We start from the raw sequence: 27,335 nt of genomic DNA on the forward strand, positions 1-27,335 counted from the left end.
TTGACGAATAAATAAAAGTATTTACTTCGTCGAATATCAATAATACATACGATCGAATACGTTATCAAACTAATAATGTTAAGTCTTTCGATTTTATATAATCTATTAATTATTTGTTCCCATTCGAATCTAGATAGATACGAATCTAGAATAATTTACTATTAGAAATCAGATAGAATAATAATCGAGCGATTGTCAATATATATGGTAAAATATTGGTTAATGATAAAGTAAGGAATATTTGCGACTATACTTTCTGCAGCTGCTGTCCAAGATTTTGGCATTTCGAGGTTAAAGCGTACGCCGACGGCCATATCGTCGTGGGTCATCGGATTCTTCTGAATTCGCACGGAACACGATGTTCCATTCACGAGTCGCGCTCGTGAAAGGAGATCGTTAAAGAAAATCGCAAAGGGGGATCGTAATATTCGCGTATTCGTGCGCGAGTCTGCGTGCGCGCGTCTACGTGCGTAGTAAATGTATATCTACGATCGTATATCTACGATCGACGAATTCAAAAGGCTTCTCGGGCGGAACCTACAATGGAGGACGCGGTTCGACCATTACCATTGCCATTACCATACTCAATGATGGATACGAGAGGACGTTATGCGCCTGATTCTCCCTACCAAGCGAAACCTTGACAATAGCTTATTCACGAATATAGTCGCAAAGCGACGGATCTATCGAGGAGAGCACATCGTACGGCCATTATTCCTTTTCGCTTTGGATTTTGGTTTTACCAAGATCTCGAGCCTTACCAGCCAACAATGAGACGTGGAAATTAACGTGAAAAAGGATAGAAAGAAAAGAAAGAAACGATATTCGATATTACAATGTATAATCGACGTATCGATCGTACACGGAGAGACATCGGCTTGACTCTTAAACGTCGAAACCGAGACCGATTTGGGTATTAAAGTTTGAATTACATTATGCCTCTACTATTGCAAATATAACGAAGCGTAACGAGAGTTACGTCATCCTGGAGTTGTAACGTAATATGTACCGTAATATGTCATTGTACATCCGGTGACAGCGTAAAACAGTAGGCGTTATTCACTTTGCACGGGACTAACTGACACGAATCGTTCGCGAGCTAACCAACGAGTCCCTCTCATTTTTGCCTTTCGACAAAGAATCCTTTCCACGCGTTTCCTTGTTTCTTCACTTTATCCCATTCTTTAATAACAAAGATCAAATTTACATGCCAATAGATAATCACAACCACATAGATATCTATTTACTATCCGTACACAAGATGTTTTTCGACTACTCCAGTAACTTGATTTATCACCTTGCGAGTTGTTCCATCAATGAAAATTCATATAATGGAAAGTTTGTACAAAAACATTTTTTACAGACACACACACACACACACACACATATATATATATATATATATATATATATATATATGTATATATATATGTATAACACGAATGCGAAAGCTGGCTAGAGAATAGCGAATATTCTATAGGCAGAAATATCATGTACGTGCAACAACCGAGGGATACAATAATTTATTTCTCGTCAGTGGCGTCGGAGCGTATTTTTCCGCGGTTACAACAATAAGATGGTTTATAAACGCGTATGATTTCATTCGTACGGGAGCCTTGATAAATGGTCTAGCACCACTCTTATGAATGTATGGAACTCTCTTTGAACTCTTCGAAGGCCAGTGTCGAAGGTGAGTGTTACTGTTAAAACGGCCATGAGAAATATAGATTATACCGATTTACAGTTAGAGTTTATTCCGATAAAATAGCCGAAGACGGCGACGACGACGACGACGACTATGAGATTTACCAGAGTAACGAGAAACGGGGAAAGATTTTAATCCGTCCTCTCCTGTCCCCGATCATCTACGTCATTGCGGTACGTGATTTTACAAAGAGAAGCGAGGCAAGCTGGTAGACAGGCAAAACCAGGCAAGGAGGCCGGCAGGCAAGCAGACAGGAAAGCAGGCAGATGGCGAATGTAGTGGAGCGTTTTACGCCTGGCTTCTCGAAATTCGTATTAGGAATCTTTCATCGTACGTTCATTCTCCTAAATCATTCTTATCGATCCTTGAATTTAATTATTTCATTGAAATGTTTTTTAATCGAAGCGATCTGATAACGAAGCGACTCAAAACTTACAGCCTCGCACACATACGTATATAACTATTATTTCATTCTCATTAAAGCTTTAACTACGAGCACTGGCTCGAACGCCATATGGAATACCGAATGCATACTCATGATTTTTATCTATTTTACTCAATGATGATATATCGTTGCACTCTGCATTTCTCTTATTAAGGTCTCTGCAACTTGGTCTGACTGCTCTTTTTCCAATTATAAAACATGTGTTACACTGTTTCGATTAGTATTTTTTCTTCGATATCAAAAAAGAAACGAAATCACTCGAACTACGAGGTTAATCGTAAAAAAACTCGTTCTTTTTAACATCAAAATGAATCTTTTCTCGAGGCAAAATCGACTCTAGGTTACCCCGACGCGACGGGACGGGACGATATTCCCTCGGAGCTCGTCACGGTTAAAAAAGCTTGCTAGCGCTAAGTACGTTGGCGTAACGTACACGGATTTATATGACTTTTGTTTTGGAGTGAAGCTTTTATAAATGCTCGCAGACAAGAAGGGGCGGGAGGAGGGGGGAGGGAGGGAGGGAGAGAGAGAGAGAGAGAGAGAGAGAGAGAGAGAGAGAGAGAGAGAGAGAGGAAGAGGCAACATACACACGAGTGAGGAGGAAAGAAGAACCATCCGGACCGGATGCCAGTCTATGCGTCAGAAGAGACCCGTGGAAAATTACTGCGAGCCATATGACAAAGTATTCGACATTACACGTTCGTACGTATACGCTATATAGTCCGTATGATATTTCACAAGTACGATATATCTCTTTGATTTTGTACAAACCATTCCAAGTTCGGAAGTATCCTGTCGAGTAAATAAATAGCTGATAAGTAACTGATATTTACTATGCACACAAGTTGCTCGCCTCGAGAAGGAAGATAGAATAGAACTCGGAATAGAGCTCGGAATTATTAACTTTTCATTATTTCGAACTAAGCCTCCACCGCGTTCATATGTACGTATACAGAGGCTAACTTCTCTCTCGATTAACTTTTCAAATTCTACTAAAATTCGAATTGAAAGCCGGAAAATCGGAATAAACAATGGCGTCTCATTTATTCGTCTAACCATTAAACAAAAGTTGTATAATGATTAGGAATAAACGTCGCCAAATCCTAAATAAAACCTGCCGATTGATGGTTTCGACGTAAACGAATCGAATATCTAAATGGAAACGTTCAACTTGTTATATCATCATTTCGAAGATATATTATACTTTATAATCGGATATAGGAGTATGCGAGGTATAAAGTATAGGTGTAAAGTAGAGGAACGATGGAAAAAATACGAACGAGTTTCTCTTTTTATGTAACTGCCGTTTAAATTTCGACAATGAGACGGAGAAAGAGATGGGAACATTTATTATCGACCTTTATCCAAATAACATCATTGATTCGACTAACGATTAAGTATATCTATTACTTTATATCACACCTACGTACATGCGTATGTACAATATATCTACAAACTCCAGAGGTTGGAAAACAATGCCTTATTTTGCATATTAAATAATTAACTCCGAATACGTCCGGTGTTAATTATCAACAAAGCTAATGACTCGAAACACAAAGATGGTTGTCAGTTATAAGCAACTACTAAGAGCCTTATCAGAATCTTTGCTATATCGATTTATCCGTACCATTATATTTATTCAGACGCATTTTATCGAGGACCCGACTTATCGATAAAGTTTAGACCAACAACGAAAGAAAAAAAAGAAAAGAAGAATCCCAACTCGCTTCAGATAAAATAAACGAGATGATCGACTTTCGTAGATATACTTTATCTACTACAATTTTACGAAAAGTTACAAGAGGAATCGCAAACAGGGGTCAATGTCTTTCTTCTCCATAATAACAAGCATTGGAAAATAAAAGATTATCCAACGACAAAAGAATCATCCATTATCGTGTTATCATTAATAAATAAATAAATATATAGGCGGACTAAATAGCTTTTATATTTATATATTTGTATCATTTTTCTCTTTCTTTCTATCATTTTTATTTTCGCATCGTGCCTCTGATGTCTCTTCGAAGATTATCACGAACCTTTGCGATAGCACGAACAATGTTTCAGATAACGCTAGATAGAGAAAGAAGCGCGATAAATAGACACGAAGGTAATGATATCGAATAAAACGAAAGAATACATAGAGAGAGAGAGAGAGAGAGAGAGAGAGAGAGAGAGAGAGAGAGAGAGAGAGTCGTTCGCTTTGCATTGAGTTAGCAAATATAAGTTACGAGTCTCCACCCACGTGCATAATATTTCAACTTTACCGACAGAGCTTGTACCTTCACGCGCAAACGTATGTCGTATGAACATACATAATTGTAAAATAATCGTAAAGCATACACGCGCATAATGATTCGCTTTCAAGTACACGCAAGACCGTCGACAAATGTCAACGCATGTACTGTACTACATGCTTACATTGTTGCGCAATTCGCAATGAGTGACAGAAACTTATAACCGCTTAACAGCGGTTATAACCGCCGAACGTGTCGCTTCGTCTCGATGATCTAACCGTTTTACCGTGAAACTTTGAAAAAAATGTTCTCTTCTTCCCTTCCTGGTATAGATCCAAGTGAGTTCATTTAACTTTGCATTCGATAAGATTCCCTTTCCTAAAAGTTACTCAATATCTGTTACGTATCCGAATAACGTATTGTTTTTCCTCGAAATTGCATCGTTTTCTATTTATTTTATCCTTTGCATATTTTCAAGAAAGTGTAAACAATGTAAATTTGTTGAACTTCTATCGAATATCACAAGAAGCAAAAGAATTGTAAGAAAATAATTAAAATAAGCAAATAAGCTTATTAAGAGTTAAAACGAAAATCGATCGTGGATTCGTAAGGAAGTTTCCCTATTTCCGTGCACGTCCTTAAAGAAAGAAAAATATTTTCTTAATGTTAGCTTCTAGCAAACGAAACGTCGTTTGTTAGAAGCAACGCACACACGCAACGAATCGATTTCAAGATGTTTACTACCTATAGAAAAACACAGTCGTTACGAGAGAAGAAACTTTGAAAGTTTAACTAGCAACATTATAAGTCTAAAAGCGAAAGGATGTCGTGCAACGAAATTCAATCTTCGAAATTCGATTTCATCCTTCAACGGCAGCATAGAATTCTTGCGAGAGAATTTTAAGATAATATAATATAGGGGACATTCGTCGAAGGCTCTCCAACTATTGAAAATATTCATATGACCGAACGCGCAACGTATTTATCAGTGAAATCTTGTTGATAAACAATTTCTTTTTAATGAAAATCTAAGTCTAAATCGTTGTACATAGACAATATATATTTATACTCGCTTGAATTTGAAGTTGTAAAAGATTTAAATTGTAACCACGATCTCTCGAGTATGGGTACAACTTATTGCTCCTTTTTTTTCGAATCTCATCGAGGTATTTCCGAGGATAAAGTAAATTTCTGTCTCTCACTATTCCCTTTCCATCTTCCACCTCTCGTATTTTCATCTCTTTTTTATCATTCCCTAATCAACAGATCAATCATTACGTCTACAGAAAATCAAGAAGTTCTTCCATTTAAATTCTTTCGCTTCTTTCGCTTCTTTCCTCAGAATCAGAGAGATTCAAGCGACACCGATTAGAGAAGTTTCTTTTGCATTTTAAAATGGCCTTCAAAGAATGGCGACACGATGAACTTATTCGTTATTCGATCGAACGGATTCGATTTCTCTTTTTCCGAAAGGGAATTGAAAAGCCAAATGCGCGCCAAATTCAAAATCAAAGACAAGTTATACAGCGAGGCGAGAAATGCGGCTTATCGACGGGTAAGCACGTTTCTCGGTTATTCGCCATTGATCTGTTCGAGATGAGTCATTAGTTAAACGTTACAGAGTTCTTTATTTTATTCTCTCTCTTTCTATCGTATACTCTTTAAAACAACAAAAGACAGAGAAAAACATTGCACGGCACAAAGAACAATTCTTCTCGCAATTAGCGCGTTAACGTTTGCCGCTGCGACGTGAGAGAGATTAATTGACTATATAAAATCGAATGTTTTAATGAACACCGAGAGGTGTAATATATTTGCACATGTATACGTATTGTATAAAGGATAGAAGCGGTATAATTGTCTAGAAAATTGAGAGGACAAATTTTTTTTCCATACCGTTATCACGAAGACGAATTCCACGAAAATCCACGTTAATCCACGTTAATCCTAGGCGTACAATAACGGAGGATCCTTTGGGTTTCGTCGCTTACAACCTTGAAGATATTTACTCGTAGTGCGAAGAACGAACCGATCGATATCTCGACAAACCTTCTATCTCCCGATCGTATCTACGTCATGGAGTTCGATTTTCTACGCATAAATTCGTAGATACGTGTTCGTTCGTCGTGCTTTCTCTTTTCTTCTCTCCTTTATTCCACTTTATTCCACTCCTTTTTTTCTACTTTTCACGATCGATATTTTCCAACTCGCGTTGTTCCTGTCCAAGGAAAAAATCCATTCGCTCCTTTGTTTACATAACATTTCCAGCCGTCATTCGTACACACATATTTAACTACACATACATACATACATACATACACACATACATACATACATGCATACATACATACATACATACATACATACATACATATATACATACATACATATATATATATATATATATATATATATATATATACTCTGGTGAGTATTTCACATTACAGTCCGAGGTGCCTTAATGTCGCGCGTAACTACGCGAACATCTAGTCGCGTTATCAAGAAGAGAAAAATCATCGCGTCGTATGATCCAGGAGAGGAAAAGAGAGTCGATCAATTCGATCGATCTTTCGTGGATCGTGAGAAGGGGAGGGGCTTCGATCGAGGAAGCGCGTCGGTGCGCAGCGACCTTCCACCTTGAATCTCTCTCTCTCTCTCTCTCTCTCTCTCTCTCTCTCTCTCTCTCTCGAGTTTCGCGTCGGTAGAAAATTTCGAAAACTTTCTCGTCGAAGAACGCGATATCACGTCGATTTAGATACTTGTTGTGAATTATCACGGAAAATTTCGATCTAGAGAGCAACAACACGGCCTACCGAAATATTCGCTCGATATCCACGTCGTATTGTCTATCTCTTTCTCTCTTTCAAAGCCATATACACGCACGCACACATATACACACTCGTGTGCTCGTCTTTCTCCCTCCAACGACAGAAATTTTTCGTCTTCGTCGTGCGCACGCGAGAACCGGCGGATCCTCGGCAGGAGAGACGAAAACCTGAAGCAGGCGAACCTGCCGCACGGCCTGCATGCACTGACTCTCGTCGGGCAATACGACGCGACGGAACCCGAACCAGCCGCTGTGTACGCTGCTCGTGGAAGGCTATACACGCTCTCGCGAAGCAGGGCCGTACCATAGAGAGGATCCGTAGAGCGCGGATAAAGATTACCGCGAGAGAAAACGAAAACTCCTTTCTCTCTTTCACACTTTCGAGAAAGAAACGTCGATCGGACAAGACTCGACTCGCCGTTTCTCTGCTCCACCTATTTTTTCTCATCTTCTTACCTCTTTCTTTTGAATTTTTCCCACTTTCCAAATGTTTCTTTCTGACGAATCTTTTATCCTCATTTATTGTCAAAAGTATCATTTCTCTCATTTTTTATCCCTCTCCTCCTTTTAAGTTATTCTATAATACGTTTACTATTTAATACGCACAATGATGTATTAATGAAATAGAAATATTTTTATATGAACGGAATTTTACGTGCAACGACGAAATCATATATTGTCGTAATAATGGAAAAAAGTTAACAAACGAAATACACATATCCGCGAATGATAAAGTATAATGGAAAGTGCATTATCAACGATCGTATTATTTGTGTTATATTCGAATTAAATGGTCGTTCCAATAATCGACGATAAGAGTCGAACAGTTTTCACCGTACAAATATATCATCTGTATACTCGTAGATTTGTAATACGTCTGAATGAAACGAACAAGAAAATAATTGGGAAAAACTGTATGAGAACTCGAAAAGAGGCGAGAAGGAAATTTTCCACATAGTACCGATATCGAGAAAGAGAGAACGGCGAAACAAAATGTTTCTACAAGTTCCAATGCTATTCAGACACCGGACGGGACGGGACGGGACGGAAAGGGGCGGGCGGGGGGGGGGGGGGGGGGGGGGGGGGGAGTCTTGACCCATTCTTGATTCGATCCTGGCTATAGTGCGGTAGTCTAGACTACGCGCCGCGCTACAATCCGCCAGCTGTATGTTCGTGCGCGAGTACGCTCTAGAGCCTTCCCTTCTTCTCTTCTTCTTCTCTTGATGGCTCGCCCTCGAATGTATACGTGTACGTGTACGTGTACAAATGGACACGGCCGAGAAGCACCGTGGAGAAAGAGTACGGTTACTTCCCTCTCCAGATGACAACCGCCGTAAAATGCACTCTTCGTCGAGGCACGCGTGCGCGAGTATACCAGAATGAAACCAGGTGTCTTTTCAACTTCCAAAAATATATTACTGAAGCACGATATATACACTGAGAAGAAGACCTACCTTATGTAGACTCACAAATACTTTTTTGGAGTCACTCCAAAAACAGCATTCTTCTTTGTAACCGATGAAATGCGAACGATAGAAGCATATCGACGAGCGCTCTTTTGTACCCTTATTTTTAGTCGACAATCAATCCCACTTTCGCGCTTTTCTCTGTGAAATGATTTCATCGAAAAAAGAAAAAAAAAGAAAAAGAAAAAAAAATCTTTCTTCTTCTCATGAGAGAAGATATATAATAGGAGTGAAAGAAGTTTTTCTAATTCGTTTAATTATCTTTGCAGCTTTTCCCTGAAATTTTCAACAAATTTTCTTCTCCACTTAGTTATTTTATCGTCGTATGAACAAATTACATTCGTAGAGAGTGAAAGTAAAGACAGCGTTAAACGTGATTATGCATTTTGATCCATTCGAAATTGAATTCAATTCAAAACTACCGCGTATTTGGGCGCGTTTTCATGGCGCCCAAATACGCGCGGACAAATAAGTAACTACTACGAGGCGTCGATGAGGTTCTACGTAACCGCTTGCGGTTACCATACAATTTGACATATTATATTAAACGACGAGTAACACCATCGCACGGGTTTTAACGAAAACACTAAGAACGTTTAATGTCATATAGCTTATCGAGAAACGATAAGAATAATTAATATCGCAGAATGTGAGATAATAACGTGAATAAAAATGAAACTATAATAATTTATGTCGATCTCTTTTTTTCTTCTTTCCTTTTTTTCCTTTTTTTTTTTTTTCTTATTTACTTGGTCTACCCTCCTTATTTGCTAATAAAAGGAATTCAAATGAAATAGTCATTAAACGAAATAGAAGCAAGAGGAGTTTATCTATTTTGTCAAATCGTATGTAATTTTTGACTTTCATCAAATAACATATATTACTTCATTATCATGCTTTATGTTACTTTAATTGAATATCTATAAGTCATGTTAGCTGTACTTTCCTATTATAAACAGGATAATAATTAGAACATAATTTTTCTACCTTAAACCTTTTGTAGCGTTTTCAAATGTCTTTAAATATACACCATTGTAATGGTTCTAATTAGAAAATATTGACAATAAATAATAGTACGTACTTCACGTTTGTATCCAATAAGGATAATACTCCATCTCAATCTGTCGATTAAAATAATTTGGATTTCTTCCAGAAAATATTTCTTCCGCAGCTGTTGTAATTTTTTGAGCCAACTCGATATATACTTCGTCGGACCTGCGTTAAAGAAAGAAAAAAAAAAGAAATATTTTGTAATATTTTATATAAATATGTGTTCATAGCATTGCGTGAAATTTATCAGATACGTAAATACAAATATTATTATTTTATTTCTGGTATATACGTGTAACCTATGCAATACTTTTGTCTTTGAATATATTACATTTCGTAAAGCGTTGCATAGCTCCTAAGATGCGTTAATCAAAATAATTCACTTTCAATCTTTGTCGATCGATGACATCAACAAGAAAAACAATGCGCGTTTCTACGTCAGTCCGTTTTTCTACTCCGAGGAGTAAACATCGACATACAGACTCTCCATAACGCTACATTTAATCAACTTACAGATACGGCTAATATCTAATTATATAAACAGTGTACAATGTACGCGAAATGCGATAATACAATAATTAAGCAACAGTATATTCGATTAAAGATCGTACAGCTCTTACGATCCGTCCATTAATGGACCCGATATAGAATAAAGTAATATTTAAACAATAATACATAAGTTTAAATATTAGAAAAAGACCGTAAGCGAGCGAGAGACTTAGAATAAATTTAATACAAAATACCTTTATTTTAATAAATAACAAATAACTTTACGTAGTAGTTGGTGTAATGAAACCCTACACAAACTTTTTTTTAACGTTCATGATTGCCGAATAAGATTCCTTTTTTACTCCAACGAGTGCGATTCTCATTTTCTGACCGCAAAAACTTATAAATTGATATCCTCGGTAATTTTTTAATTATTTAAACGATTTTTATTGCACGCGGGATAGAATAGAGTAATGTTTAAACAATAATACATTTATTTAAACATTAAAAAGTCTGAATCGCGCGCGGCACTTAAAATAATTTTTGAAAAAACTTCTATTGCACTAAAATTTTAATTACGTAGTAATTGCCTCGTGTAGTATAAACATAAATGCACTTTTTCACGATTTTGACAGTTCATGAGTTAGTTTTCTCTTGTCCTCCGACCTGTGAATATAGTGACCTTCTTTTCTAAACGCTTAAGCTTATAAATTAATACTATCGATAATTTTATAATTATTTAAACGATTTTTATTGCACACGGGATAGAATAGAGTAATATTTAAACAATAGTACATTTATTTAAACATTAAAAAGTCTGAATCGCACGCTGGACTTAGAATAATTTTAATATAAATATCTTGTACTTTAAAATTTTAATTTCGGAGTAGTTGCCTCGTTTAATATAAACATAAACGCATTTTTTAACGACTTTGACAGTTCATGAGTTAGTTTTCTCTTTCACTCCTTTAGTTTTCTTTTCACCTCCGACTAGTGCACATCGCGATTCACTTTTCTAAACGCTGAAGCCTTTAGATTAATATTATCGATAATTTTATAATTATTTAAACGATTTTTATTGCACACAGGATAGAATAGAGTATTATTTAAACAATAGTACATTTATTTGAACATTAAAAAGTCTGAATCGCGCGCAGGTCTTAAAATAATTTTGATATAAACTTCTGGTATTTTAGAATTTTAATTTAGGAGTAGTTGCCTCCTATAATGTAAACATAAACGCACTTTTTCACGACTTTGACAGTTCGAGACTTAGTTTTCTCTTCCACTCCGTCCTGTGCACATCGCGATTCACTTTTCTAAACGCTGAAGACTTTAGATTAATATTATCTATAATTTTATAATTATTTAAACGATTTTTGTTGCATACGGGATAGAATAGAGTAATATTTAAACAATAGTTCATATATTTAAACTTTAAAAAGTCTGAATCGCGTGGGCGACATAAAATGATTTTAATATAAACTTTTATTACATTAAAATTTTAATTTCGTAGTAATTGCCTCGTGTAGTATAAACATAAATGCACTTTTTCACGATTTTGACAGTTCATGGAGTTAGTTTTCTCTTGTCCTCCGATCTGTGCACATAGTGATCTTCTTTTCTAAACGCTAAAGCTTATAAATTAATACTATCGATAATTTTATAATTATTTAAACGATTTTTATTGCACACGGGATAGAATAGAGTAATATTTAAACAATAGTACATTTATTTAAACATTAAAAAGTCTGAATCGCGCGCAGGTCTTAAAATAATTTTGATATAAACTTCTGGTACTTTAGAATTTTAATTTCGGAGTAGTTGCCCCCTATAATGTAAACATAAACGCTACTTTTTCACGACTTTGACAAATCGCGAGTTAGTTTTCTTTTCACCTCCGACCTGTGCACATCGCGATTCACTTTTCTAAACCCTAAAGCTTTTAGATTAATATTATCGATAATTTAAACGATTTTAATTGCACGCGGGATAGAATAGAGTAATATTTAAACAATAGTACTTTTATTTAAACATTAAAAAGTCTGAATCGCGCGCTTGTCTTAAAATAATTTTTATATAAACTTCTGGTACTTTAGAATTTTAATTTCGGAGTAGTTGGCTCCTATAATGTAAACATAAACGCTACTTTTTCACGACTTTGATAAATCGCGAGTTAGTTTTCTTTTCACCTGCGATCTGTGCACATCGCGATTCACTTTTCTAAACGCGAAAGTTTATAAATTAACATTATCGATAATTTTAACATCTAAAGTGTCTCAGGATGTCTTCGCTGCATGTATCAAGGAATATTATGGTAAATATATTTTTATGTTCCACGTTTTTTCCATAATTTATACAGTTTCTTATTTTAACGGTGATATTAATAATTTTGCTTTTTTTTTTTGTTTCAGAACGTCATTGCAATCGCTCGGGAACCGATGATGTAATCGAATATTTGTGACGCTTAAATATGAATATCGCGAAATAGAAGCAGTGTTCGTTCGTTCGCGATTTAAAAAGATAAAGTTTTTGCAACGTCTGCGTGCAATGCAGTCGTTAGAGACAGTGTTTGTTCGCAAAGTTTATTAATTTTTTAACAGTTGCATAGGCTGTATGTATAAAAGACAATAGAATTTCGCGAAGTAAATTCAGTGACCGTTCGTTAAAAAATAACTATCGCGCAATAGAGTCAGTGCATCATTGAAGAGATCTTCGATGTCGACCTACCTAATTTTCAACCACATACGAATCGTCAACTCTCAATTTCGATCTGAACGAGTGTTTTGGAGCCATCGCAGAACTTCTTAAGTAGTGAGTGAATTTTTAAGTCCCTCCAATCACTCAATCATGTCGAGGACGAAAGGTCCGAATCGGCATGGGTGATTGGTTGCAATTAATTAGTAGAAGAGCATTGAGTGATCACGAGTAAATTTCTTCGAAGATTTATTCATGAATGGTTTTTTATTTTTTCATTTATTTATTAGATCAGGATAGGATCTTCTTGCTCAAACGCGTTTATAATTATTTGAGATTTTGAATATTTTAATACATTTTTAAATATTTTACTCGCGCGGAAATAAGTAAAGAATCGATATTCATAAGTTCTAATAAAGAAGGAGCAAAAAGACACTCGCGATGGATAGTCTCTGGATTACAAACGAAACTGTGGATGATTTTATTACAATAATTAAAATATTCGTTTGTAAGAAGGAACGTCCAAGGGTTTGCTTTATATTTTTAAATAATTATTAATTAAATATTTAATCAATTTAAATTGATACAAGAAAAGTCTCGATAGAGTCATTGGTTTTGAAAGAGAAAAATCGAGTAGAATGATTGCTAAAAAACAGAGAGACGTAGTCCGTAAGCCTAGATGATAAATTAATTAATTTTTAGCTCAGGATTTTCAGCAATTAATATACTATTATCTAATTTCTAATTTTTTTTATAATTAATATCTATTGTATTAGGGTTTACTTTCATATCTTAGAATTTGGAATGAAATTTTGTCGTTACAGTTTTAGAGTGATAATCGATTAGGTTGAGGCATGAAGCAAAGAAGAGGCTATATGCCGAAGACAACATGTGGCTCAAGAGGACAAATATTAGGCTATTGAGTTATTTTCGAAGGTTCACTAAGAACTTCCGAGAATGGCTCTTAGTTTTACTGTGTTAGTATTTTAATTTTATCATATTGTCACTCAAAATGCTCTTATGGTGATGGGTGTAGGGGTGTAAATTTAAAAATCTGAGACGAAGTAACATTCCCACATTGCCACGCGTATGCAAATAGGATTATTTCATATTTTATGTCTTTTTAATATTAAACTGTTTTTTAAAACTTAATTGAATTTATAATTCTAGTACAATAAAATTAAATTTTACGTTAAAGTCGATTGATAAATTTTGCACATTTTTTCTTTTCTAAAGGTCAATTCAATTCATAATTTTATTTTACTGAAATCGAGTTCTACATTAAAATCATACATCTATGAAATGTACAAGTAATACAATATTTCGTTAACAGAAAATAATAGATTTAATTAAATTTAGATAAGTATTCAGCATATTTCATTTTTTTTTGTTAATTAATTTTTTATTTTTCTTAAGTTTAATTAAATTAAATCCAGAATTTTATCGTTCGTATAATTAATTTATATGTATACATATCCTTTTCTTTTTCCTTATTTCTTTTCAGCTAGTTCCAGGTCGTGGGATCGCGAACACGGAAAAGAATAATTAATAAAGAAGATTCTTTTAACATTTAGACAATATACGATACACGTAAATTATAATTAATTAATATTTAAATAGGATATTCTTAGCAACGTTATAAAAATCATATACATGTAATATCGTATATTATCGAGTAATAAATATAATAATATTTCTTTCAGAGAGAATAATATTTCTTTAGATCAGTGTTCTGCATATTCTTTTTTTTTTTTTTTTTTTTTTTTATTAATTAATCTTTTATTTTTGTTATGTTTGATTAAATTAAATTCATAAACTTATCATTCGTATAATTAATATACATACGTACATATACTTTTTTCTTTCCTTATTTCTTTTCAGCTATTTCCAGGTCGTGGGATCGCCAACACGGGATGGAATAATTAATAAAGAAGATTATCTTAACAATTAAATAATGTACGATATACGTAAATTATAATTAATTAATATTTAAACAACAGGATACTCTTAACAACGTTCTAAAGATCATATACACGTACTACTATATATTATTGATTAATAGATATACTATCGATTTAAAATTGAAACGCAAAGAAAATTCTCTTTACTGTCATTACTATTTATTCTAATTTACTCTCATTATCCTTTATATATCTCGGTTGGGACCCATGGGATGGGCCGATGGGTGAGGACCTCTGTGCGGTTTGCTGTCTCAGCATCATGTAGAGCTGCTTCTATTCTCTTATCTATCTGTGGCTCTCTTTTTTAAGTCATATTTTTCTTGTTTTTATTTTCTATGTCATTAATACACTCTTATTAATTATGATTTATAGTCTCGGGTGGGACCCATGGGAGGGGCCCATGGGTGAGGGCCTCTGTGCGGGTTGCTGTCTCAGCATCATGTAGAGCTGCTTCTATTCTCTTATCTTTCTGCGGCTCTCTTTTTTAAGTTATATTTTTCTTGTTTTTATTTTCTATGTTATTAATATACTCTTATGAGTTATGAGTTATAGTCTCGGGTGGGACCCATGGGATGGGCCATGGGGGTGTGCCTCTGTGCGGCTTGCTGTCTCAGCATCGTATAGAACTGCATCCCTTTATTTCTCTGTTCTATTTCATATTTTTCTTTTTTAATTGTGTTTTCAGCTACATTATTAATATGTTATTTCTTTTTAATTATGTTTTCTTAATATTTATTTATGTTGTTTCTTTTTAATTATGTTTGTAATTATATGTTTAATTGTGTGTTTAATTTTTGTGTTTAATTATGTGTTTATTTGTGTTTATTTGTGTTTATTTATGTGTTTAATTATGTGTTTAATTATGTGTATAATCATGTTTTTAATTATGTTATTAATATATTCTTTATTAATTATGATTTATAAGTTTTAGGTAGGACACGTGAGAAACTGCGGGCTGCTGTCTCTGCATCGTATAGAACTGCATTTCTTTTTTTCTCTTTTCTATCTCATATTTTTCTTTTTTAATTATGTTTTCAGTTATGTTATTAATGAGTTATTTCTTTTCAGTTATGTTTTCTTAATATTTATTTAGGTTGTTTCTTTTCAATTATGTTTTCTTAATATTTATTTATATTGTTTCTTTTTAATTATGTTTTTAATTATGTTTTCAGTTATGTTATTAATATATGCTTATTAATTATGATTTATAAGTTTTAGGTAGAACCCATGAGATGATGCGGACAGCTGTTTCAGCATCGTGCAAAGCTCTTTCTTTCTCCAGCACTCTTATATATTTATACGTATTTATTTTCTATTTTATATATTTTATATATTTTTTATATTTCATATATTTTTTATATATCTTTCTCTTATTCATCTTCTTTTTTTTTTTTTTTCAGGGATGATCGAGTAATCATGCAGCGATATTCAATATGTCTTTTCTTTTCTTTTCTTTTTCTTATTTTTTTCTTATCTTCTTTTTTTTCAGGATAGATCATCAAGGGATAGGTTCACCACTGGTCGAATGCGTCATCGCCTGCCTCGATTCATCATCGATTTTTACGCGCGGATACGGGAAGGATAGGAAGAACACTGGCGCGCGTGTCGGTGTGCACAAGCGTGGGTGTTCTCGGGCGCGATTAAACTTCGTTTGATTGTTCGTATCGAAAACGCGAATTTAGAGTAGAGTCACCGTTTTTCTAAAACTCACGTGAATGTACGCGGGCGCGACTTAAAAGGCCTACCGGGGACTTCGTTTATATTTGCTCGAATATTCGATTAGATTACCTCGCGAACGCGTTTTTTTAGAGTAGAGTCACCGTTTTCCGAACACTTGCGTGGGTGTCCGGGCGCGATTAAAAGTCCTATCATGGACTTCCGTTTAGTGTTGAAATTCGAGGTGCGCGAACGGTGTCACCTAGTAGTGCAGTACATGTAGCTGATCGACATTATGACGATCATGTTATTTGTAAGCGGGGGAAAATCCCTCGATCAAATATCATCGAGAGTCATAATACCGGTTAACTCATGTCACTTCGGATTTCAACTTAAAGTCACCGTTATTCTAACACACACGTAAATGTTCGCGTGCGCGATTAAAAGTCCTACCGGGGACTTTGTTTTATTTCTTCAACAGTTCTATTAGATTACTTCGCGAATTTGGATTTAATAGTAGAATCTACGTATTCATAACACACGTGAGTGTCGTGAACGCGATTAATGCGCTTTGATTGTTCGAAATTCGGAAGCACGAATACAGATGTGCATAATAATCCGTTATGCCTGAGGCGAGTGTGTCGAACGGTAAAGCTCTCTGTAAGTGGGGTCCCTGTAGCTAAGGCTATATACCTCCTGTTAGCTAAGTCGCCCTAGATGTCCGAAGCGGAAGGCATAAGGGATCGGTATCGCGGAACGCGGATTTTAGAGTAAATTAGAATCACCGTTAGCCCGTGGGTCTCCACATGCAGCAACTTCCACGTAGTGAGACCTGGGTCGATAATACTTGCAAAGACTAATTGTAAATTTTTTAATACAAGTATTACCGAGCGAATGGCTGCATATTGTATTACTTCTCCAATATCTTTTCAAACTAATTAAACATTAATATATATATCCATTTTATATCGTTAATAATTCTTCAAAAGAAGAAATATAACAGAAATATATTGTACAATAATTTCTTAGACAAACGAAAAGGAAATTTTTCTATCACATTTTTATGTTCGCTATCATTTTTATTTATTCTTATTTACTCTCATTAATTATTCTTTATATATCTCGGTTGGGACCTATGGGATGGGCCCATGGGGGTTGGACTCTGTGCGAGTTACAGTCTCAGCATCTTGTCAAGCTGCTTATCTTTTCTTATCTTTCTGCGGCTCTCTTTTCCGTCATATTTTTCTTTTTTAATTATGTCATAAATATACTCTTTTTAATTATGATTTATAGACTCGGGTGGGACCCATGGGAGGGGCCCGTGGGTGAGGGCTTCTGTGCGGGCTCCTGTCTCAGGATCGTGTTGAGCTGCTTCTTTTTTCTTCTCTTTCATGGGGCTCTCTTTTCTTTTTCCGGCTCTCTTTTCTATCTCATATTTTTCTTTTTTAATTATGTTTTAATTATGTTTTAATTATGTTTTATTTATATTTTTTTCATGTTTTATTCATGTTTTATTTATATTTTATTTATGTTTTTAATTATGTTTTTAATTATATTTTTAATTATGTTTTTAATTATGTTTTTAATTATGTTTTTAATATATTCTTATTAATAATGATTTATAGGTCTTAGGTAGGATCCATGGAATGGTGCTGTCTGCTGTTTCCGCATCGTCCAGAGCTGCTTCTTTTTTATTTTTTTTCCTAGCTCTCTTATTTATTTATATATGTTTATTTTCTATTTATAATCTATGTATATATTATGTTTTATTTTATATATTTCTTTGCTTTCTATTATTTTCTCTTTGGGTTCTTTTTTTTTCAGGATAGATCATCGAGGGATAGGTTCATCTGCGATCGGATGGTACATCGTTGGATTCATCATCGATTTCTACGCGCGAATACGGGAAGGATAGGAAGAACACTGGCGCGCGTGTCGGCGGGCACAGGCGTGGGTGTTCTCGGGCGCGATTATATTTCGTTTGATTGTTCGCATCGAAAACGCGAAATTAGAGTAGAGTCACGTTTTTCTAACACTTGCGTGGGTGTTCGGGCGCGATTAAAGGTCCTACCGTGGACTTCGTTTGATTTCTTTAAATTTCGATGGGGGTACTTCGCGAATTTCGGCTTAACAGTAGAATCTACGTAATTATAACACACACGTGAGTGTCGCGACGCGATTAGTATTTCTAAGGAGTGCGCTTTGTTTGTTCGAAATTCGGAAAGCACGAATTCAGGTGTGCTTAATAATCCGTTATGTCTGAAGCGGACGGTGCAAATGGTGGAGCTATCTGTAAGAGGTGTGCTGTAGCTAAGCTACTCATACCCTGTTAGTTAAGAAGCCAGTGCATTGAAGCGGAAAGGTATCCCGGATCGGTATCGCGGAACGCGGATTTTAGAGTAGAGTCACCGTCAGCCCGTGGGTCTCCACATGCAGCAACTTCCACGTAGTGAGACCTGGGTCGTTAATACTTGCAAAGTCTAATTGTAAATCTTATAACGCAAGTATTACCGAGCGAATGGCTGCATATTGTATTACTTTTCCAATATCTTTTCAATCTAATTCCAACTAAACATTAACATATTTTCATTTTATATAGCTGATAATACTACGAAAGAAGAAATATAACAGAATTTATTGTACAATAATTTCTTACAGAAACGACAAGGACATTTATCTATCATACCTTTATGTCCGCTGTTATTTCTATTTATTCTTATTTATTCTCTCTAATTATCCTTTATCCTTATCTCGGGTGGGACCCATGGGAGGGGCCCATGGGTGAGGGCTTCTGTGCGGGTTGCTGTCTCAGCATCGTGTGGTGTTGTTTCTCTTTTCTTTTCTTTCTGGGGCTCTTTTTTCGTTCTCCGCCTATCTTTACCTTCTCCGGCACTCTTTTCTATCTCATATTTTTATTTTTCAATTATGTTTTCAATTATGTTATCAATATGTTATTTCCTTTTAATTGTATTTTCTTAATATTTATTTATGTTGTTTCTTTTTATTTATATTTTTAATTATGTGTTCCATTATGTTTTTTATTATGTTTTTAATTATGTTTCTTTCTCTAGCTTTCTTATTTATTTATATATGTTTATTTTCTATTTTATTTATTTTTTATTTATAATCTATGTACATATTATGTTTTATTTTATATATTTTTGTCCTTTCTCTTATTTTCATTCTAGTTTTTTCTTTTTCAGGATAGATCATCGAGGGATAGGTTCATCTGCGGTCGCATGATACATCGCATGGCAGGATTCATCATCGTTTTCTACGCGCGAATACGGGAAGGATAGGAAGAACACTGGCGCGCGTGTCGGCGGGCACAGGCGTGGGTGTTCTCGGGCGCGATTATATTTCGTTTGATTGTTCGCATCGAAAACGCGAAATTAGAGTAGAGTCACGTTTTTCTAACACTTGCGTGGGTGTTCGGGCGCGATTAAAGGTCCTACCGTGGACTTCGTTTGATTTCTTTAAATTTCGATGGGGGTACTTCGCGAATTTCGGCTTAACAGTAGAATCTACGTAATTATAACACACGCGTGAGTGTCGCGACGCGATTAGTATTTCTAAGGAGTGCGCTTTGTTTGTTCGAAATTCGGAAAGCACGAATTCAGATGTGCTAAATAATCCGTTATGTCTGAAGCGGACGGTGCAAATGGTGGAGCTATCTGTAAGAGGTGTGCTGTAGCTAAGCTACGCATACCCTGTTAGTTAAGAAGCCTGTGCATTGAAGTGGAAAGGTATCCCGGATCGGTATCGCGAAAGGCGGATTTTAGAGTAGAGTCAACGTTAGCCCGTGGGTCTCCCATTGCAGCAACCTCCACGTGATGAGACCTGGGTCGTTAATACTTGCAAAGTCTAATTCTAAATCATATAACGCAAGTATTATCGAGCGAATGGCTGCATGTCTTTATCCGATTTAAAAATTTTTTCTTTTCTTACCTTACTAGACGTTACTTTCATTTTACTTAGTTCATTATGTTAGAATACATAAAGATAAAATTAGACTAAAAGTATTCTTAAATAATTTCTTAGAAAAATATATTGAAGTGTTTTTAATTGTCTTAATAATTAAATTAAACAATATTACATTTTGTAAAGCGTTCCATAGCTCTTAAAACGCGTTAGATAAAGTAGCTGTCTTTCGCTCTTTCTTGTTCGATAATTCCAAGAAGAAGGAACAGTGGAAGGACGATACGAGATACTACGTCAGCTTCCTTTCGTACTACGAGGTGTAAACGTAGAAATGAAATACTTCCTTACCGCTAAATTCTATCGTCTTATAGATACGATTGCTTTATAATTATTTAAACAATGTACAATGCACTCGGAGTATAATGAGACAGTAATTAAACAGTATAGGAATTCGTAAAGCGTTGTATTACTCTTAAGCCGTTTTATATAAAATAGTTCTCACTCACTTTTTGTCGATCGATAATGCCAACAAAGAAGGAGCAATGGAAGGACGATACGTGATACACGTCAGCCTCCTTTCGTACTCCGGAGAATAAATGTCGTAATGAAATTTTTTCGTACCTTTATATTCAATCGTCTTATAGATATGTCTGTTTTTATAATTTCATAAACCCGTGGGTTTCCGTGTGCAGCAACTTCCACTTAGTCAGTCCTCTGCCGATATTACTTGCGAAGTCTAATTCTAATTCATGTAGCGGAAGTGTTACAGAACGAATGGCTGCATATTTTAAGATTTTTCCATTATCTTTTCTATCTAATTCCAACTAAACATTAACGTATACCCCTCCTATATTGCTAAGAACTTCAAATAAATAAAAGATTTAACGTGGAAAAGAAGAAGATTATAAAGAAAATAAAGGAATGTTGGAAGATGCGATGTAGCCGATGAAGCTGATAACGAAAGTTGGACACCTCGGAGATCCCTGCATTCTGTTAAAATCAGAGTAGAATAATGCAGTTAAATTTTTCCCTATCAAAAGAAAAAGATCCGCCGGTCTTTCGAGACTATTGTCTTTTTATAGTAGCGAACAACAATCGATTCCTCAGCTTCGAGCATAGTTGCGACGTCGTTCGGAAACTGGAAAGTAGAAAGAATATTATTAGTATCATCATTGTAATACCAAAGCATTGAAAATATTTTTAATCTTTGGTGTAAAAATATGTATATGTAATGTTCAGAGACACAGAATATTGTTTATTTAATAAAAGTAATATATAATCAGTTCATGCGCATCATCTAGCGTGAATGTTGCCGCAATAATCGCCGGAGCCGTCGTTGTTTGCAATTTCTCTCCACAATTCAACGTGTTAAAATAATAAATTATGTCAACATTTTCATTTATACAAACTTTTTCAGTACGTACATTCGTTTGCCATTATTTCTCAAGATAAATTTTATTTTTACCTGCCGTAGTTACGTTGATACATTGTAGTGCATATTTCTATTACTAATATCAAAATAATTATTATCGTGTAAATATTTTTACCAATATCCCTATTGTTATTATTATTATGCGAACTATTATGATTACAGTTTACAAAAAACATTATTTATATTGTTTTCATTATAACGAATAAACTTATGAAAGCAACTATTATCATTGGATTTTATTTGGCGCGCGTAGGAGTTACGTCTGCTTGTTTCACATAAACGTACTAGTTGTTTCTTAGTTACGTTGTCTGTACGTCTAATAGATGCTAGATAAAAAAAGATCTACCATAAAGGCTAGTTAAAAAAAAAATAAAAAAAAAAGTTTGCGTACTAGTTGCGTCAGAGATAGCTCTGAGTTGCGCCTGGTTACGTCCGAGTAGCGTCAGGGTAGCGACTGACGTTGCGTCTGGTAGTGTTTAAAAGTTGTGTCTGGTTGCGACTGCAGTTGCGTCTGGTTACGTTCGAGTAGCGTCAGGGTAGCGACTGACGTTGCGTCTGGTAGTGTTTAAAAGTTGTGTCTGGTTGCGACTGCAGTTGCGTCTGGTTACGTCCGAGTAGCGTCAGGGTAGCGACTGACGTTGCGTCTGGTAGTGTTTAAAAGTTGTGTCTGGTTGCGACTGCAGTTGCGTCTGGTTACGTCCGAGTAGCGTCAGGGTAGCGACTGACGTTGCGTCTGGTAGTGTTTAAAAGTTGTGTCTGGTTGCGACTGCAGTTGCGTCTGGTTACGTCCGAGTAGCGTCAGGGTAGCGACTGACGTTGCGTCTGGTAGTGTTTAAAAGTTGTGTCTGGTTGCGACTGCAGTTGCGGCTGGTTACGTCCGAGTAGCGTCAGGGTAGCGACTGACGTTGCGTCTGGTAGTGTTTAAAAGTTGTGTCTGGTTGCGACTGCAGTTGCGTCTGGTTACGTCCGAGTAGCGTCAGGGTAGCGACTGACGTTGCGTCTGGTAGTGTTTAAAAGTTGTGTCTGGTTGCGACTGCAGTTGCGTCTGGTTACGTCCGAGTAGCGTCAGGGTAGCGACTGACGTTGCGTCTGGTAGTGTTTAAAAGTTGTGTCTGGTTGCGACTGCAGTTGCGTCTGGTTACGTCCGAGTAACGTCAGGGTAGCGACTGACGTTGCGTCTGGTAGTGTTTAAAAGTTGCGTCAGGGTTGCGTCAGGGTTGCGTCAGGGTTGCGTCAGGGTTGCGTCAGGGTTGCGTCAGGGTTGCGTCAGGGTTGCGTCAGGGTTGCGTCAGGGTTGCGTCAGGGTTGCGTCAGGGTTGCGTCAGGGTTGCGTCAGGGTTGCGTCAGGGTTGCGTCAGGGTTGCGTCAGGGTTGCGTCAGGGTTGCGTCAGGGTTGCGTCAGGGTTGCGTCAGGGTTGCGTCAGGGTTGCGTCAGGGTTGCGTCAGGGTTGCGTCAGGGTTGCGTCAGGGTTGCGTCAGGGTTGCGTCAGGGTTGCGTCAGGGTTGCGTCAGGGTTGCGTCAGGGTTGCGTCAGGGTTGCGTCAGGGTTGCGTCAGGGTTGCGTCAGGGTTGCGTCAGGGTTGCGTCAGGGTTGCGTCAGGGTTGCGTCAGGGTTGCGTCAGGGTTGCGTCAGGGTTGCGTCAGGGTTGCGTCAGGGTTGCGTCAGGGTTGCGTCAGGGTTGCGTCAGGGTTGCGTCAGGGTTGCGTCAGGGTTGCGTCAGGGTTGCGTCAGGGTTGCGTCAGGGTTGCGTCAGGGTTGCGTCAGGGTTGCGTCAGGGTTGCGTCAGGGTTGCGTCAGGGTTGCGTCAGGGTTGCGTCAGGGTTGCGTCAGGGTTGCGTCAGGGTTGCGTCAGGGTTGCGTCAGGGTTGCGTCAGGGTTGCGTCAGGGTTGCGTCAGGGTTGCGTCAGGGTTGCGTCAGGGTTGCGTCAGGGTTGCGTCAGGGTTGCGTCAGGGTTGCGTCAGGGTTGCGTCAGGGTTGCGTCAGGGTTGCGTCAGGGTTGCGTCAGGGTTGCGTCAGGGTTGCGTCAGGGTTGCGTCAGGGTTGCGTCAGGGTTGCGTCAGGGTTGCGTCAGGGTTGCGTCAGGGTTGCGTCAGGGTTGCGTCAGGGTTGCGTCAGGGTTGCGTCAGGGTTGCGTCAGGGTTGCGTCAGGGTTGCGTCAGGGTTGCGTCAGGGTTGCGTCAGGGTTGCGTCAGGGTTGCGTCAGGGTTGCGTCAGGGTTGCGTCAGGGTTGCGTCAGGGTTGCGTCAGGGTTGCGTCAGGGTTGCGTCAGGGTTGCGTCAGGGTTGCGTCAGGGTTGCGTCAGGGTTGCGTCAGGGTTGCGTCAGGGTTGCGTCAGGGTTGCGTCAGGGTTGCGTCAGGGTTGCGTCAGGGTTGCGTCAGGGTTGCGTCAGGGTTGCGTCAGGGTTGCGTCAGGGTTGCGTCAGGGTTGCGTCAGGGTTGCGTCAGGGTTGCGTCAGGGTTGCGTCAGGGTTGCGTCAGGGTTGCGTCAGGGTTGCGTCAGGGTTGCGTCAGGGTTGCGTCAGGGTTGCGTCAGGGTTGCGTCAGGGTTGCGTCAGGGTTGCGTCAGGGTTGCGTCAGGGTTGCGTCAGGGTTGCGTCAGGGTTGCGTCAGGGTTGCGTCAGGGTTGCGTCAGGGTTGCGTCAGGGTTGCGTCAGGGTTGCGTCAGGGTTGCGTCAGGGTTGCGTCAGGGTTGCGTCAGGGTTGCGTCAGGGTTGCGTCAGGGTTGCGTCAGGGTTGCGTCAGGGTTGCGTCAGGGTTGCGTCAGGGTTGCGTCAGGGTTGCGTCAGGGTTGCGTCAGGGTTGCGTCAGGGTTGCGTCAGGGTTGCGTCAGGGTTGCGTCAGGGTTGCGTCAGGGTTGCGTCAGGGTTGCGTCAGGGTTGCGTCAGGGTTGCGTCAGGGTTGCGTCAGGGTTGCGTCAGGGTTGCGTCAGGGTTGCGTCAGGGTTGCGTCAGGGTTGCGTCAGGGTTGCGTCAGGGTTGCGTCAGGGTTGCGTCAGGGTTGCGTCAGGGTTGCGTCAGGGTTGCGTCAGGGTTGCGTCAGGGTTGCGTCAGGGTTGCGTCAGGGTTGCGTCAGGGTTGCGTCAGGGTTGCGTCAGGGTTGCGTCAGGGTTGCGTCAGGGTTGCGTCAGGGTTGCGTCAGGGTTGCGTCAGGGTTGCGTCAGGGTTGCGTCAGGGTTGCGTCAGGGTTGCGTCAGGGTTGCGTCAGGGTTGCGTCAGGGTTGCGTCAGGGTTGCGTCAGGGTTGCGTCAGGGTTGCGTCAGGGTTGCGTCAGGGTTGCGTCAGGGTTGCGTCAGGGTTGCGTCAGGGTTGCGTCAGGGTTGCGTCAGGGTTGCGTCAGGGTTGCGTCAGGGTTGCGTCAGGGTTGCGTCAGGGTTGCGTCAGGGTTGCGTCAGGGTTGCGTCAGGGTTGCGTCAGGGTTGCGTCAGGGTTGCGTCAGGGTTGCGTCAGGGTTGCGTCCGGGTTGCGTCAGGGTTGCGTCAGGGTTGCGTCAGGGTTGCGTCAGGGTTGCGTCAGGGTTGCGTCAGGGTTGCGTCAGGGTTGCGTCAGGGTTGCGTCAGGGTTGCGTCAGGGTTGCGTCAGGGTTGCGTCAGGGTTGCGTCAGGGTTGCGTCAGGGTTGCGTCAGGGTTGCGTCAGGGTTGCGTCAGGGTTGCGTCAGGGTTGCGTCAGGGTTGCGTCAGGGTTGCGTCAGGGTTGCGTCAGGGTTGCGTCAGGGTTGCGTCAGGGTTGCGTCAGGGTTGCGTCAGGGTTGCGTCAGGGTTGCGTCAGGGTTGCGTCAGGGTTGCGTCAGGGTTGCGTCAGGGTTGCGTCAGGGTTGCGTCAGGGTTGCGTCAGGGTTGCGTCAGGGTTGCGTCAGGGTTGCGTCAGGGTTGCGTCAGGGTTGCGTCAGGGTTGCGTCAGGGTTGCGTCAGGGTTGCGTCAGGGTTGCGTCAGGGTTGCGTCAGGGTTGCGTCAGGGTTGCGTCAGGGTTGCGTCAGGGTTGCGTCAGGGTTGCGTCAGGGTTGCGTCAGGGTTGCGTCAGGGTTGCGTCAGGGTTGCGTCAGGGTTGCGTCAGGGTTGCGTCAGGGTTGCGTCAGGGTTGCGTCAGGGTTGCGTCAGGGTTGCGTCAGGGTTGCGTCAGGGTTGCGTCAGGGTTGCGTCAGGGTTGCGTCAGGGTTGCGTCAGGGTTGCGTCAGGGTTGCGTCAGGGTTGCGTCAGGGTTGCGTCAGGGTTGCGTCAGGGTTGCGTCAGGGTTGCGTCAGGGTTGCGTCAGGGTTGCGTCAGGGTTGCGTCAGGGTTGCGTCAGGGTTGCGTCAGGGTTGCGTCAGGGTTGCGTCAGGGTTGCGTCAGGGTTGCGTCAGGGTTGCGTCAGGGTTGCGTCAGGGTTGCGTCAGGGTTGCGTCAGGGTTGCGTCAGGGTTGCGTCAGGGTTGCGTCAGGGTTGCGTCAGGGTTGCGTCAGGGTTGCGTCAGGGTTGCGTCAGGGTTGCGTCAGGGTTGCGTCAGGGTTGCGTCAGGGTTGCGTCAGGGTTGCGTCAGGGTTGCGTCAGGGTTGCGTCAGGGTTGCGTCAGGGTTGCGTCAGGGTTGCGTCAGGGTTGCGTCAGGGTTGCGTCAGGGTTGCGTCAGGGTTGCGTCAGGGTTGCGTCAGGGTTGCGTCAGGGTTGCGTCAGGGTTGCGTCAGGGTTGCGTCAGGGTTGCGTCAGGGTTGCGTCAGGGTTGCGTCAGGGTTGCGTCAGGGTTGCGTCAGGGTTGCGTCAGGGTTGCGTCAGGGTTGCGTCAGGGTTTCGTCAGGGTTGCGTCAGGGTTGCGTCAGGGTTGCGTCAGGGTTGCGTCAGGGTTGCGTCAGGGTTGCGTCAGGGTTGCGTCAGGGTTGCGTCAGGGTTGCGTCAGGGTTGCGTCAGGGTTGCGTCAGGGTTGCGTCAGGGTTGCGTCAGGGTTGCGTCAGGGTTGCGTCAGGGTTGCGTCAGGGTTGCGTCAGGGTTGCGTCAGGGTTGCGTCAGGGTTGCGTCAGGGTTGCGTCAGGGTTGCGTCAGGGTTGCGTCAGGGTTGCGTCAGGGTTGCGTCAGGGTTGCGTCAGGGTTGCGTCAGGGTTGCGTCAGGGTTGCGTCAGGGTTGCGTCAGGGTTGCGTCAGGGTTGCGTCAGGGTTGCGTCAGGGTTGCGTCAGGGTTGCGTCAGGGTTGCGTCAGGGTTGCGTCAGGGTTGCGTCAGGGTTGCGTCAGGGTTGCGTCAGGGTTGCGTCAGGGTTGCGTCAGGGTTGCGTCAGGGTTGCGTCAGGGTTGCGTCAGGGTTGCGTCAGGGTTGCGTCAGGGTTGCGTCAGGGTTGCGTCAGGGTTGCGTCAGGGTTGCGTCAGGGTTGCGTCAGGGTTGCGTCAGGGTTGCGTCAGGGTTGCGTCAGGGTTGCGTCAGGGTTGCGTCAGGGTTGCGTCAGGGTTGCGTCAGGGTTGCGTCAGGGTTGCGTCAGGGTTGCGTCA

General features: G+C 39.9%; 1 protein-coding gene across 9 annotated transcripts in view; it reads right to left on the reverse strand.

The window, feature by feature from the left end:
• Nucleotides 1–7,430, reverse strand: part of LOC124954072 (dual 3',5'-cyclic-AMP and -GMP phosphodiesterase 11-like) — a 102,494-nt gene extending 95,064 nt beyond the window's left edge. For 5 of the 9 annotated variants that reach the window (XR_007102430.1, XM_047506392.1, XM_047506390.1 and 2 more), the window contains exon 1: nt 254–329. Coding sequence is in view for 6 of the 9 variants with exons in the window: in XM_047506392.1 (XP_047362348.1) it covers nt 254–329 (76 nt within the window). In the remaining 3 variants the exon portion in view is untranslated. Of the gene's footprint in view, nt 1–253; nt 330–1,009; nt 1,038–2,239; nt 2,570–7,286 lie in introns of those variants that run through there. The other 4 variants (XR_007102432.1, XR_007102431.1, XM_047506389.1 and 1 more) reach the window with 3 other exon arrangements.
• Nucleotides 7,431–27,335: the final 19,905 nt, after the last annotated feature.

This window comes from Vespa velutina, chromosome 14, assembly GCF_912470025.1.
Source record: "Vespa velutina chromosome 14, iVesVel2.1, whole genome shotgun sequence".
In the NCBI taxonomy this organism is placed as follows: Eukaryota; Metazoa; Arthropoda; class Insecta; order Hymenoptera; family Vespidae; genus Vespa; species Vespa velutina.